Source organism: Gamsiella multidivaricata, assembly GCF_025024155.1.
Source record: "Gamsiella multidivaricata strain RSA 2152 chromosome Unknown BC939scaffold_54, whole genome shotgun sequence".
Classification (NCBI taxonomy): Eukaryota; Fungi; Mortierellomycota; class Mortierellomycetes; order Mortierellales; family Mortierellaceae; genus Gamsiella; species Gamsiella multidivaricata.
The window spans coordinates 178,459-190,679 of record NW_026251762.1 but is presented as its reverse complement, the minus strand read 5'-3'; the positions used below and the strand labels follow the sequence as shown (position 1 = coordinate 190,679).

At 48.6% G+C, this 12,221-nt stretch overlaps 2 protein-coding genes across 2 annotated transcripts; one reads left to right on the top strand and one right to left on the bottom strand.

The window, feature by feature from the left end:
* Nucleotides 1–171: 171 nt before the first annotated feature.
* Nucleotides 172–1,659, top strand: BC939DRAFT_458507 (60S ribosomal protein L2; the record flags this gene model as incomplete). Its single annotated transcript, XM_051556612.1, has 5 exons — nucleotides 172–377; nucleotides 768–802; nucleotides 888–1,266; nucleotides 1,399–1,415; nucleotides 1,528–1,659. The coding sequence occupies 5 exons, from the start codon at nucleotides 175–177 to the stop codon at nucleotides 1,656–1,658; spliced, it is 765 nt and encodes a 254-aa protein (XP_051409928.1).
* Nucleotides 1,660–2,941: 1,282 nt separating this feature from the next.
* BC939DRAFT_241024 (uncharacterized protein) lies at nucleotides 2,942–11,307 on the bottom strand. Its single transcript, XM_051550934.1, has 20 exons — nucleotides 10,865–11,307; nucleotides 10,713–10,751; nucleotides 10,298–10,621; nucleotides 9,629–10,191; nucleotides 9,057–9,547; nucleotides 8,734–8,962; nucleotides 8,122–8,639; nucleotides 7,853–8,038; nucleotides 7,329–7,764; nucleotides 7,091–7,204; nucleotides 6,904–6,996; nucleotides 6,452–6,778; nucleotides 4,782–6,344; nucleotides 4,625–4,693; nucleotides 4,441–4,527; nucleotides 4,258–4,326; nucleotides 4,079–4,162; nucleotides 3,722–3,994; nucleotides 3,381–3,614; nucleotides 2,942–3,285 (listed from the first exon to the last, which is right to left on the bottom strand). Exons 1-20 carry the CDS (start codon nucleotides 11,031–11,033, stop codon nucleotides 3,055–3,057), a joined length of 6,099 nt encoding a protein of 2,032 aa, XP_051409927.1. The 5' UTR covers nucleotides 11,034–11,307; the 3' UTR covers nucleotides 2,942–3,054.
* Nucleotides 11,308–12,221: the final 914 nt, after the last annotated feature.

The following is a 12,221-nucleotide window of genomic DNA, read 5'->3' as shown; positions in this document are numbered from 1 at the left end:
AGCAACAAGTGTAAAGCAAGCGGGCACTTGTGATTCAACAGTCTTATGTCAGAATCTCGTTGAGCTCAGGAAGAACCTCTGATCCTCTATAGGACACGCCTCACACTGTCAGGATCACCTTAACAAAGGACCAATCGACTAACGCCCTTCGACAATCACTATCAAAAATAGAAAATGGGTCGTGTCATTCGTGCTCAGCGTAAGGGTCCCGGAGGAATCTTCAAGTCGCACACTCGCCTGCGCAAGGGTGCTGCCAAGTTGCGCTCCCTCGATTTCGCCGAGCGTACCGGCTACATTCGTGGAATCGTCAAGGAGGTTATTCACGACCCCGGTCGCGGTGCCCCCCTTGCCAAGGTCCAGTTCCGTGACCCCTACAGGTAATAGTCGAGGACCATTTTATTCCTGGGCACAGCAGGAGCAGAACGCCATACCAAGAGCCAGCAACTGAGTTCTACAGTGTCAACAGGCGTGGGAAGGATGACTATTACTAGGAGTAAGGACATCAAAGTCGCTGGGTACGCCAGCCCATCATTCCTACATTGAGCCGACGACCTTTACGACCATGTAGACCTTTTAATTTATCAGCAACGGGATCTATTGGTAACGACTATCTACAACGACAAAGCTTTGTCCAGCAATCAACTGGGACTGGCGACGAGCATTTAGGATATAATACAGCTCTGCTGACTCAATGGCGCCAACACGATATATGAAGAGTGTAGCAACTCAACGCCCCGCCACGGTTTGGTCTATCTATAACCTCCTAGATACAAGATGCGCACCGAGACTTTCATTGCCACTGGTGAGTGCTCTGTCATATCCCCATGTCGTTCAAGCCCATTGTTGTCCTAGCGACTTGGTATTAACGTCTATCTGCCTGCTTACAGAGGGTACCTACACTGGTCAGTTCATCTACTGCGGTAAGAAGGCTGCCTTGAACATCGGTAACGTCCTTCCTTTGGGCTCCATGCCCGAGGGTACCGTTGTCTGCAACGTCGAGGAGACCGTTGGTGATCGTGGTGCTCTTGCCCGCACCTCCGGTGGTTATGCCACCGTCATTGGCCACAACACCGATGATGGCAAGACCCGCATCAAGCTCCCCTCCGGTGCCAAGAAGGTCGTCTTCTCAACTGCCCGTGCCACCGTTGGTATTGTTGCTGGAGGTGGTCGTATTGACAAGCCCCTCTTGAAGGCCGGTCGTGCTTACCACAAGTACCGCGTCAAGCGCAACTCGTGGCCCAAGACTCGTGGTGTTGCTATGAACCCGTACGTTATTGTCTTTGGATTAGATCTGCATATTGATGTTGGTGTTCGCTATATGAAGGCTCAGTTCCACTAATCAATATCTATCGATGTCTCTCTCTTTTCAACTGCAACATGGATTACATCTTGATACAGCGTCGACCATCCTCACGGTATGTTTTGTTTTTGTTGGCAACCAGTGTTTGAGGAACAAGTATGGCTGAAAGAAAACGTACTCACGCCGTTTCTGTTCTTTTCCTTTTTTCTTGATTTTGTGGAAAACAGGAGGAGGAAACCATCAGCACATTGGTCACGCCTCGACTATTGCCCGCGATGCTGTCCCCGGTCAGAAGTCTGGTCTCATTGCTGCCCGCCGCACTGGTTTGCTCCGTGGTTCCAAGAAGCTCAAGGAGTAAGGCAACAACCACAATTGCTCGTAATAAAATACATGAATCTTTGGGAAATACAAAGAGAAACGGACACAATCATGCAATCTTTATCTGCTGAAGATTGCCTTGCAAAATATAAGTCCGATATTATCATGAAAAAAAAAACTAACCAGACAACGCTGCGACGGGCGGTTATAGTTTTGATTGAAGCGATCAGGGTGAAAGGAGATGAATTATTCGCGTTGACAAATATTGGCACGGACCACAGCTCTGTTTCTTTTTCTCCACAGCCCTATGCATTTTGGATGAACTCGTAGTTCTCATGCCCTTTCTAAGCTGAACGATCCCCTGAAGAGTGGTTGTGAATATAAACACGATCACGGTGTGCGTTCGGTTACGTTGTGTCTAGGCGCAGGCGCCCTCAGCAGAGAAGAAGACGGGTCAACAGCAAAGATGTAACCTTCTGCTCGCAACCAACACATACTCCTACATTTTGATTAGCTTGGCCTAGAATGAAAAGGTCACCCACCATCTTGCATGCGCAAGGAAGCGCGATTAGTGTGCATTTTGAAAGAATCTCTTATATAGATACCTATATAACCTATACAGTGAAGAATTACTATCCAAGTCAAAATACGGTTCTTGAAGGTCTTTATTAGTGAATCTATTGCCTCCATTGTATTCCTGACATCTTGGTTCGTTTCCTTTGGAGTAAAAGCGAGTATCACTAACGCAGCCTTTTCTCTGAGATCAACACCGTCGCCTTCCATCCAAACGACTATTTTCTAAAGCACTTCCCTGAATCCTCCTGGTATACCGAACAACCAAGAATATCGTCTAGGGCAGAGATTTTTTGAAAACCAACGTCGGCTCCGATATCATCTTTCTCCGGGCCACCCGAGCGGGATCCAGGGTCTTTGGAATTGGTATCAACCCGGATATTGTTGCCATCACCTGCAGGAACTTTCCTATGAGTGATCTCAAGGTCAATGTCCATCGCAATGATCTCCACTCCGCTCTCGACTCGAAGACAATGGTCGATTATATCTTCTGGAATCGTCTCTAGCCGACCCTGGACCCTGTCTTTAAGGAACTTCACACAGAAAAGACTCTCGACAGAAGATTCAGGGTCTTATCACGCTATGTAAATGATGATTATGAGCATTTGAAGCAGAACGGCGTCGTCTTGGTTGGAACGGGATCGCGTCTGAGCATGGCTGCAAGATGTTGGTGATGCTGCAGGACGAATGCAAGCTGGCGGACAGAATTAACGAGCCTTACTATATCTTGTGCTTGGACAAGTAGAGCGGTCCTGAAGGTAATAACAATTATATATGCCCTGCTTGTTTTCTTTCTTTCTTTCTTCGTCACCGGTAGCCTCTATGAAGCATTTTTCGATGGCTATTATAAATTATTTATTAGATTACTGATGACGACTGCTTTGACGTGAATGCGCCAAAGCACCAGCTCGAGGTACACCAGAATTAATGGCATCTAAGGCCTCCATACTGAGCTCAGCATAAAGATGGGACATGGGTCGATCGCGTCTGTTCCGCCGCAATCCGGACCTCAGTCCACGGATAGCGTCGTCCAAGTGACCATCGCGGATAGCCGCTACTGACAACTGACCTGCAGCCTCGGATGGGCGACAGTTCTAAACGGGTTAGGCAGATATGGGAAAAAATAGTGTTAGAACGTGGATTCATCGCTTCAGTCATATTTTTTTTTTCGTTCGTTCTAGTCGCTCACCTTGTTGGGGGGCTGCTTTTGGCTCTTGGTCAGTCTCTTGGCCAGAGCCTCGTTCTCCAACTGCGATTTCTGGAGCATTGTCGAAAACGAAACCAGCATGCCGAAAAAGTCCTCGGGCTTCATATTGGCAGGGTCTTCGCCATAGAACAATAAAAGTTGTCTCAAATCCTGCTCCAAGCCTTGGCCGACCTCCACAATCTTTTGAATGCCTTCCTCATTTGCATCCACGAATTTCTATATGGGGCCAGCAAAACCAATAAAAATCATGAACATCAAGAAATGTAAGCAAGAATGCTGAATAGCTATTTGCAAGGGAAACAGGTGCTGTTGAGTATTTGTACCTCCATAACCTCAATGAAGAAGTCATTAGGCGGAGAGATCCTGATCCTGCGGAGAACACGGACTTCTTCCCGGATCTGGTTCATACCCGCCACGAGGCTGTTGATGGAGTTCATCAGGGTTTGCACCGAAATTCTAGCCGCGGCCTCCAGATGTGGCACCTCTTCTAGGAATTTGATCAAATTTGGATCATTGGCACTGATCGATTTCGCCAGGTAGTGGAGCAGAGTATTCGAGCCAGGCTTGACACCCTCAACGCCCTTCGTATCACGGATCTGGTATTTCCAATGGGAAAAAGACGTTAACAAATGCAATTCAATATAGCGAAACAAATACTCAAACGACCTCGTATAGCCTACCTTGAGTAGTGCGTCCAGCTGGAATCCATACGCATTTCCGCGGAAGCTTGTCGCGTTCAAGTGGTTGCCCATCAGCAGGACAGTCTATTATATAGCACGGAGTTACTGTTTAGTACGACAATATCCGATTAAATTTCTTTCCATTTGATTATACGTGTCCCACCATGTTAATATCTTACTTTGAGAAGACTCTTTAGTCGCCTGGAACTTTGTAGCTCCTCGATGGTCAAACGAAGCACATCCATTTCCTAACCAAAAGTATGAAAGTTTGATGATAGCAGCAGCATATTAGTCCACTTATTTCAACCGAAACCTACGTTCTCGTTCATCTGAATACTCGAAAAAACAAAATATCTACGTACCGGCTTCAATTCCCCAACTTCGATTTCAAGCCGTCGCCTGAAAATCATGGCGGACACGCGTTCAGAGAGCCGAGGAATATCCATGATCTAATTTATGCGCATCATAATATATGGGAGACATGTCAGACATCTTGCTATGCAATGCTAACGGAGGGCATGACATCTTCGCAGCTCAGGGTTATACCTCACGATAGAACTTCTCTGCGTTTCCGAGTTGTTCAAAATCTCCATCGTACTCTTTTATCATTTCGATCTGCAAAGAGAAGAAATGTAAAAAAAGATGGATTAGTGGTTATCTGCATAAACATTCGTAACTCGTACAAGTGTTGATAGTGACATACCTCATCGCTAGTGGGAACATATTGCTTGATGGCTTTGAGATTCTCGATACTCAGCTTTTCATCCGAAATCTCCATCAGTGCTATGCGCATCTCTGGATATGTCAGCTTGATCCTACTCAACATAATGGCAATGTTGTTGGCGCGGCTGACACTGAAAAGGCTGACGGTCTTCTTCTTCTTCTCTGTGTTGGCAGCGACATTAGCTGCTATGGTCTGGTTCTTGCAGAAGAGCTCCTCAATCTCTGCATAATCCAGTTCAATAGTTCCCAAATCTGATGATGGGTCGCAAATGTCCTTCCAGACTGTTTGCGTGATGGTTCCAGTGGGCAGCTTGTTCCAGAAGAGCTGCTTCATAGGACGAGAGGGCTTGACGACCTGTGGAATAGCCATACCGAGCGGTCTCAGAGGATTAGACGGGCGATTGCCTGCCAAAAAGACGGGCAACGTTGGGATGGCGCCATCCAGCGACGCTGCGCCATGGATTCCTGGCGGTGGAGGGGGTGGCGGTGAGAGTGACTGCATAGGCGCTTTGGGAGCCCTGTCTCCTGCCATGGATGGTGGAGGCGGAGGTGGAGGTGGGGGAGATGATGGTACATAATTTTGGCTCTTTGACACTGGCATCGAGGTAGATCGCTTGAGAAGCGCCTGAGAAAGTGGAGATATATTTGAGGGTATGGGTGTAGACGGAGTAGCGCCAGGTGTAAAGGCTGGTGGTGGAGGCGGGGGTGGTGGAGGAGCACCTCCAGCCATTGGAGGAGGTGGAGGAGGTGGAGGAGGGGCACTTCCAGTCACTGGAGGTGGTGGTGGTGGTGGTGGGGCGCTTCCAGCCACTGGGGGAGGTGGAGACGTTGGAGGTGAAGCCGTTTGCGCCTCCCTGATTGGGCGCGACTGCATGTTGATAACCATCGCAGGAGGCATAAGAGTACTGGCCAGTGGTGGAGGAGGAGGGGGTGGTGCCGAAGTATTGACTGCCATGGGCTCTGGCACAGTCCTGGCTTGGATAGGTGCTGGCTGAGGGGACTGCGCTGAAGCTAACGGTGTCGGGTCTGGCGTTCCTTGTCCAACTTCTGTTCCTGGTGTGGTCGCTGCATTGGCAGCGTACAGCTTATGTTTCGGACCTGGTGGTGGAGGCGGTGGAGGCAATGCAGGTCGCTTACCGCCAGAACCGAGGACACGCTTGCCAGGCAACGGTGAGGTAACTGGAGAGAGCAGGCCGCCTGGCCTTTGTCCTGGAGATCGTCCTGAGCTTGTAACATCCAAGTCATTGGCGCTGACATCCGATTTCAAGAGGGAGATACTGTCTCCATTCTGGGCCAGCGAATCCTCTTGCTCCTCGTTCAATTCCTCAGCCTGCCATCCCTTAGCTGAGAGGGCTCTGATCTGAAGCTTCAGAGAGGAGCGCGAATTTGATCGCTCAGCCTTGCCTCCTCCAGTACCGTTAGCGCCGTTGAGTTGTTCCGGGATGCCGTCAGAGTACTTCGCTGCCTCCAAGTTAATCAAGTTCTCCTTCAAACCCTTGATGATCCGTTCGCGGTCAGCAACCAGTGCTTGCAGCTCTTGTATCTGCAATTCGATGCACGGTAAAGATGATAAAGGAAGAACGACAAAGCCAGTTAGTTTCCATTCCAACGTATGAGCAGATTTCTTATACAGCGAAAAATGAAATTAACCTTCAGCATGCAATCCTTGAGGCTTCCGCGAAGCGACAGTACTTCCTCTGTAGGAGTCAATCCAACAGATGATGCCTTTCGTAGTGCTTCCACTTGCGTTTTCAGGTCGCTGATCTCTTCATCTTTACGTGCAAGTGCTTCGAATGTCTTAGAGAGCTGCAGAGAACCCTCAGTCTGATTGGGCTGGTTCGTGTGGTCCTCTTCAGTGACAGCTGGAGGTCTCTCGCCCATCGCGCTCTCATAACGCGTGCATACAATCTGCAAAGCGCGCTTTAGATATGCAATCTCCTTCTGGCGTTCATCCGCAAGACTAGCGGCTTCTGCGGTCTAGAGAGCAGATTTTATAGAGGATCAGCCATACATGTTAGAGAAGTGCATCCTCGAACAATGCATAGTATTGTACCGATATAGAAAATTGCCATAGATGTGGCGCGGCTTGAACAGACCCTTACTTTGCTCTTTTGCAGCTGAACCTCGGTCATCATAGCATTCCAACGGGTGCTATCAATCTCCTTAGAGCGCTCAGACTTGCGAGGTTCGTCGTCCTATTTCGATCATATTGAAGAAAGATTTAGTGACTTCAATCCTCTGCACCCATTTCCTGGCAGAACCCAGAAATTGACCACCGGCGACACTCACAGTGACGAGCTCGGCCTTGTCCCTGTACTTCTTCTCCATTCTTTCAATAGTCTCTCGAAGTTGGGTGACCTCCTTTTCCTTTTGAACCAATCTTTGAACAACTCCAGCGTGATTCTAACAACGAGAGACGAGCAGTGGATACGAGTGTGCCGGTAGACACCGATGGAGACATGAGAAAATTGATACAATCTCAATGACCGCACGCATCGAACAGTTGGATAGCGGTGCAGGAATTTACCTCTCGCTTGCCAAACGATGTCAGTGGCTCGTTATCTGAGCTGTCTTTGGCGCTCGAAGGGGCAGTCTTGGCCTGCTGCTGCTTCAGCTGAACCTTTGCATCCTCAGCTTCCTGCCTGGCCTCAGCAAGCTCCTTTCGCAGCTTTTCAGCGTCCTCCCGCGCATCTTCCACGTCACGTCTTATGGTATCAATCTCAAAATCGATGTAGCTATGTCTTCGACTAGATGTCAAGGACACAGACGACATGGAAGCGGAAGATGACGAATTACTGTTGGAGTCTGCGAAAGATAGGATAATCCCCCTCTTGCCGACAATATGTTGAATCGCCTCCAGAAAGTCGTCGTGACAGCCTGCCCAGTCTTTCTCAATGTCTCGCATTTGGAAGATGCGCTCGCCAAACTTCGCCACGATCGTCCAAAGATCCTCCTTGAATTGTCTATTGAATGAAGGGAGTACACCGTTGGTACTGTGAGCAATCTAGCAGGCACTTTGTATTGAGAATCACAGTAGCTTAGACCACTTACGGGCTTTGTCTTGAGATAGGACTCACTTCATCAGAATCCTCGCTGTCTTCGCTGTCATATTCCTCCGGAGCCAAGGATGAAGCTGCTGCATTAGCATACTGCTGCAGGGTCTGGATGATGCGCGGATAAAATTCTTCATCGGCCGGACCAAGCGCGGCAATAGTATTGATTAGCTCTGAGTTTTGACTGGACGAATGTGATAGGCAGTGTGCGTTAGACTTATTTTCTTGATCTGCCATGCATAAAGTACACATCGTATCGGCGCTTACCTATCCTGATCATCCTTAATTTGGGCCATTTCAAACGCCCTCTCTTGAAGATCCACCCAGTCCTCGTGCCGCTCGTCCTCGTAGACGTTGATCTGGATTAGTAGTGACTCCGGTGGTGATTGCATCTTGAGTGTCTGGAACACATCCTCGAGCCCGCGTCTGCGGAGTTCATTCCTGAGAGATATGCGGTCGTCCAGCGATGATGGCGAATTCGCAAGAGCGTTCATCAGGCTGAGACAGGCTGTCCTGTACTCCCATTCAAAGCCTTCGCTGTCCGCATCTTCTGGAATTGGCGCCGCCAAGGTGTGAACCAGGTATTCGAACCGAAAGCGCTCCTCGTGGGCGACTCTAAAATCTGAAAGGGCCATCAAGACGAGGCGGTGGGATTCTGGAGACATGACGCAGAGGGCAGCTAAAACCTCTGCAACTTTTGTGCGCAGCTTGCTGTTTGTAGTGTACAGGCAATATGAGATGTGAGCCACCAAGGATGGTGACCCTAGGACTTGGTTGAATCCGGGCTACATGAGGGATAGCACGAGAGAGCATTATTTAGCAGCAGTACGGCCATACTGATCACAAATGCACGCCAACTGACATGACTTTGGCCCATACCTCTGTATTCATAAGCACACGAAGACACTGAACGCACTCGGACTGCAGAGTCTCATCCAGATCGTTGGCTTTGCCACCACGCTTCTTAATAGCCGTCTTGTCTAGCACATTTTCTAATGCTCTGAATCCTCGCCCGTTTAAAAACTGCCTGATCCACGACAGTTTTGCTGTTGCAAGGGCAATCCGGAGGCTTAGGAGATGTTTGGCAAGTGTCTTTTGAGTGGTTGTCCTATGAGAATAAAACAGATTCTTAATTCCATAGCACAAGAGATATTGTATGATAATAAGCACGACTTTCCATTATACACAGAAAAAAGCCTTACTTGCTCAAAAGCTGATCGATATAAAACTGTGGTGAATCGTCTGAAGGCTCGTCAATAGACAATGCATCCGGCTGCGGAGTAGCTCCGAACCAACTCGACCATAAGGATCCTGCAGCGGCCATTGTTGGTGACATGGGGCGATCAGATCCAGTCAGTTTTGGTGAAGAAGGGGCCACATCTTCAACAGCTGTACCATCATAAGACCCTGCGAGACTCGACCAGGAAGAGTATCGCGAGTGTAATTTTGCGTTTGAAGAGCCGTCAGGCTCAATGAAGGACACCCGAGAGGAAATGGATCCAATGAACTTGTTCCTGGTGTTTGTACCCCTGCTAAGTGTTCCTCCATTTTGATTGCCGGAATATGGATCTGGTGAAGAGACCCTCTCCTTTTGCTGTTGCATTTGTTGGTTCTGTAGAATTAGAGCTGTCTTCTTCTCGCGCGAAAACTGCATCATGCTCTCGCGCACTGTGTCCTTGATATTGAGGTCATTCTAAAACAAATCCCATGTATTGGTTAGGATGTCGATACTCTGGATTAAGAATAAAGCATTCTAAAGGCACCAAAGGCTTACCAAAAGCGCGACGAATGCCTCATTCAGCTCCTCATCCGTCATGTCATACACTTCAGATCCGCCACCGTTCTCTATTCCCATGGGTTTTGATATCAAATTGGGCACACTCTGACCCACAACAATCGAATGCCGCTTCTTGGTTTCAGGAGCAAGCCATCCTCCTAGGGTAGACGGATCAAAGAACGAGCTCAGCCTGGATCCCGCAATCATGCTCTGCCGCCGCTTTTGAGCGTTCTTTGCACTGTCTGTGGAGTGGTCGAGGTCGCCAAAGGATGGATGATGGATAGAAGTCGGTGCTATTGGAATAGGGTTTGAAATTTCTCGAGTGGCTGTTGGCTGCGTGGGTGAAGTGCTTCCGAAGAGGCCATAGACTGCCATTGATAGAGGACGAGTTGCGGTCCAGCCCTTTGTGAAGCGAGATGTCACCGATTCCATCTTAGAGATCCATGAATCCGGTACTGTAAACAGGAAGTGATAATCTTTGATTTGTCGGTTCATGAGAAGCTCCCTGTTATCTTTCAGCAGCTCAAAGGGTGTCTCATCATCCAGCAGCTGCCTTTGCTCTATGAAGCACAAATATCATCCTAGGTCAGTACATTGTCAATTGAATAAGCCTCGTGATATCTCCTTATGAAGGCAACGGCAGCGGGTAATGTAATGCAGACTTGCCTTCAGTGCCCTCTTCATTGACCGTCAATTGCGAAAAGACATAGTCGGCTGAGACAGACTGCCGCGTGCTGCTGTTGAGTGTGCTGTCCAGGGCCTTCAATCCCATCTCCCGCGTGACAATATCCACAATCTGTCGTACAGGCATCGAGGGCAAGACGTGGATCTGCCGGTAGTGCGCCTCTGGAACAGTGGGGACATGACGGAAGACAACTGGCAGAGTGTACTGCAGATTGACAAGTTTGAAGACAGTAGCGTCTGGATTCCGTAAGAGCTCCTGATGTCGTTCCTGGACCTCCTTGATTCGGGTTTCTGGCGCCAGCGTGCCTGTTTTAGTGGCAAAACATGCAAATTTAGCGAACCATGGATTTTATTGGCAATGTTCTTAGCTTATCAATCATCCTCACTTGGTGCTTACCCTGATCGAGCGCAAACAACTCGTGGTATGAAAGGGAAGCTACGTGGACAATAAGGGCACAGACAACCAATTAAGAACACATATGAGAAGCAGACTACCACATATTCAATCCAGTAAAGAGAATAATGAAAAAAAAAAAAAAACGCGCATACTTTTTCTGGGCATGGCCACCTCAACAATGGCCCAGTCGCCATCACCATAATCTGGGTTATCCTCGGTGAGGGCTATTAGCAGGTCTCCCACGGTTGCATCTTCGTCAAGGAAGGTCGCTTCGATAGAGTGGTCGGGTGTCAGGACCTGGATGATGTCCTGCTTCCCCATTCTGCTCGTCCGTTGAACTCGTTATCCAGCTGACTTTCGTGTTTTATGCTTTGTTATGAATGGCTTTACCACCAGAGTTGTTTCACACAAGCACTGGTAATTTAAGGTTTGTTCAGGCACAGTTGCGGTGGATACCAGGAGTGTGAGACTGGGAGGGGCGGTCGAGTCGAGAGTGGACGTGGATGTGAATCGTAGAGAAGGTGGATGCGAATGCGGATGCGGATGCGCTGCGAGGAAGGGAATGTAATAACAAAGAGGAAGAAAAGCACGGCCGTTCTGTTGGCGACCTCAGTGAAGTCATGTCCTGACCTGACCCTTCAGCCCCTATTTCCCCCCTTTTTTCAGGCGTCTTGTCCACATTGTCTGCAGAAATACTATGGGGAGACAGGAGTACAACAACGCTGACACATGGCCATGCATGCGCCCGCGAAGATGACGTGAATACTGGCCAGACGACCATCCCCTTTTTCTCCGGATAGAATGAAGCCTCGGGGGTCAGCAGATTATTATGCGATGCGATGCACTACGATGGGTTTCTCCATAAAAAGGGGCGCTGCCGTGAACATGGTTGGTGTTAGACTTTTTCTATGCATCCTCAAGGAGTGGCCATTAATGATCCGTAGCAGATATGCTTCTGTGCTGCAGCAGAGAAAGACACATCTATGCGTGGCATTCGAAGGGCGCCAGAAACGGAACATGTCTTTTTTGAGTCACTAAATCTGGTTTCTATTGAAGGTGCGCCTACTTGGACTGCATTAAACTCAACGACGCGTCTCTGTGGCAGCTGAAAGGACATTGTATACGATCTGCAAATTAAAGGGTAGAAGCGCATGCATGGGTCGGGGAATAGTATATGTTGTTGTTGGTACTTTGAAAGCGTGTTGTTTGGATCATGTATATACTTCCATCTCATATATTCATTATGACCGGAAGTTCACAATGAGGGCCTCGGCAAAGATAGGTAGCCAGATCATATGTATATTTGAGGCAAAAAAGGAATTCACGCCTGGTTGTGGAGGATGCAGCTTGGACCCTGCTCTATTGACACTATGCTGGGTCTATTGATAGAACGTGGACACCAAGTGGGGTACAGATGCGTTTATCTTGGGCTGAGGAATGTGCTCTCTGCACTGCATGTTCAGTAGCGACATCCATTTGTCGTTTATAGACGCAAGGGTCCATGGATAG

Bases quoted from the DNA above. Each gene is read 5' to 3' on its own strand.
- BC939DRAFT_241024 (XM_051550934.1), bottom strand. From the start codon at position 11,033: ATGGGGAAGCAGGACATCATCCAGGTCCTGACACCCGACCACTCTATC. The intron at 7,765-7,852 runs GTAAGTGGTCTA...TTCATTCAATAG, and splicing joins CCTATCTCAAGACAAAGCCC to ACAATTCAAGGAGGATCTTT. The intron at 3,286-3,380 runs GTGAGCGACTAG...TAACCCGTTTAG, and splicing joins AAAAGCAGCCCCCCAACAAG to AACTGTCGCCCATCCGAGGC.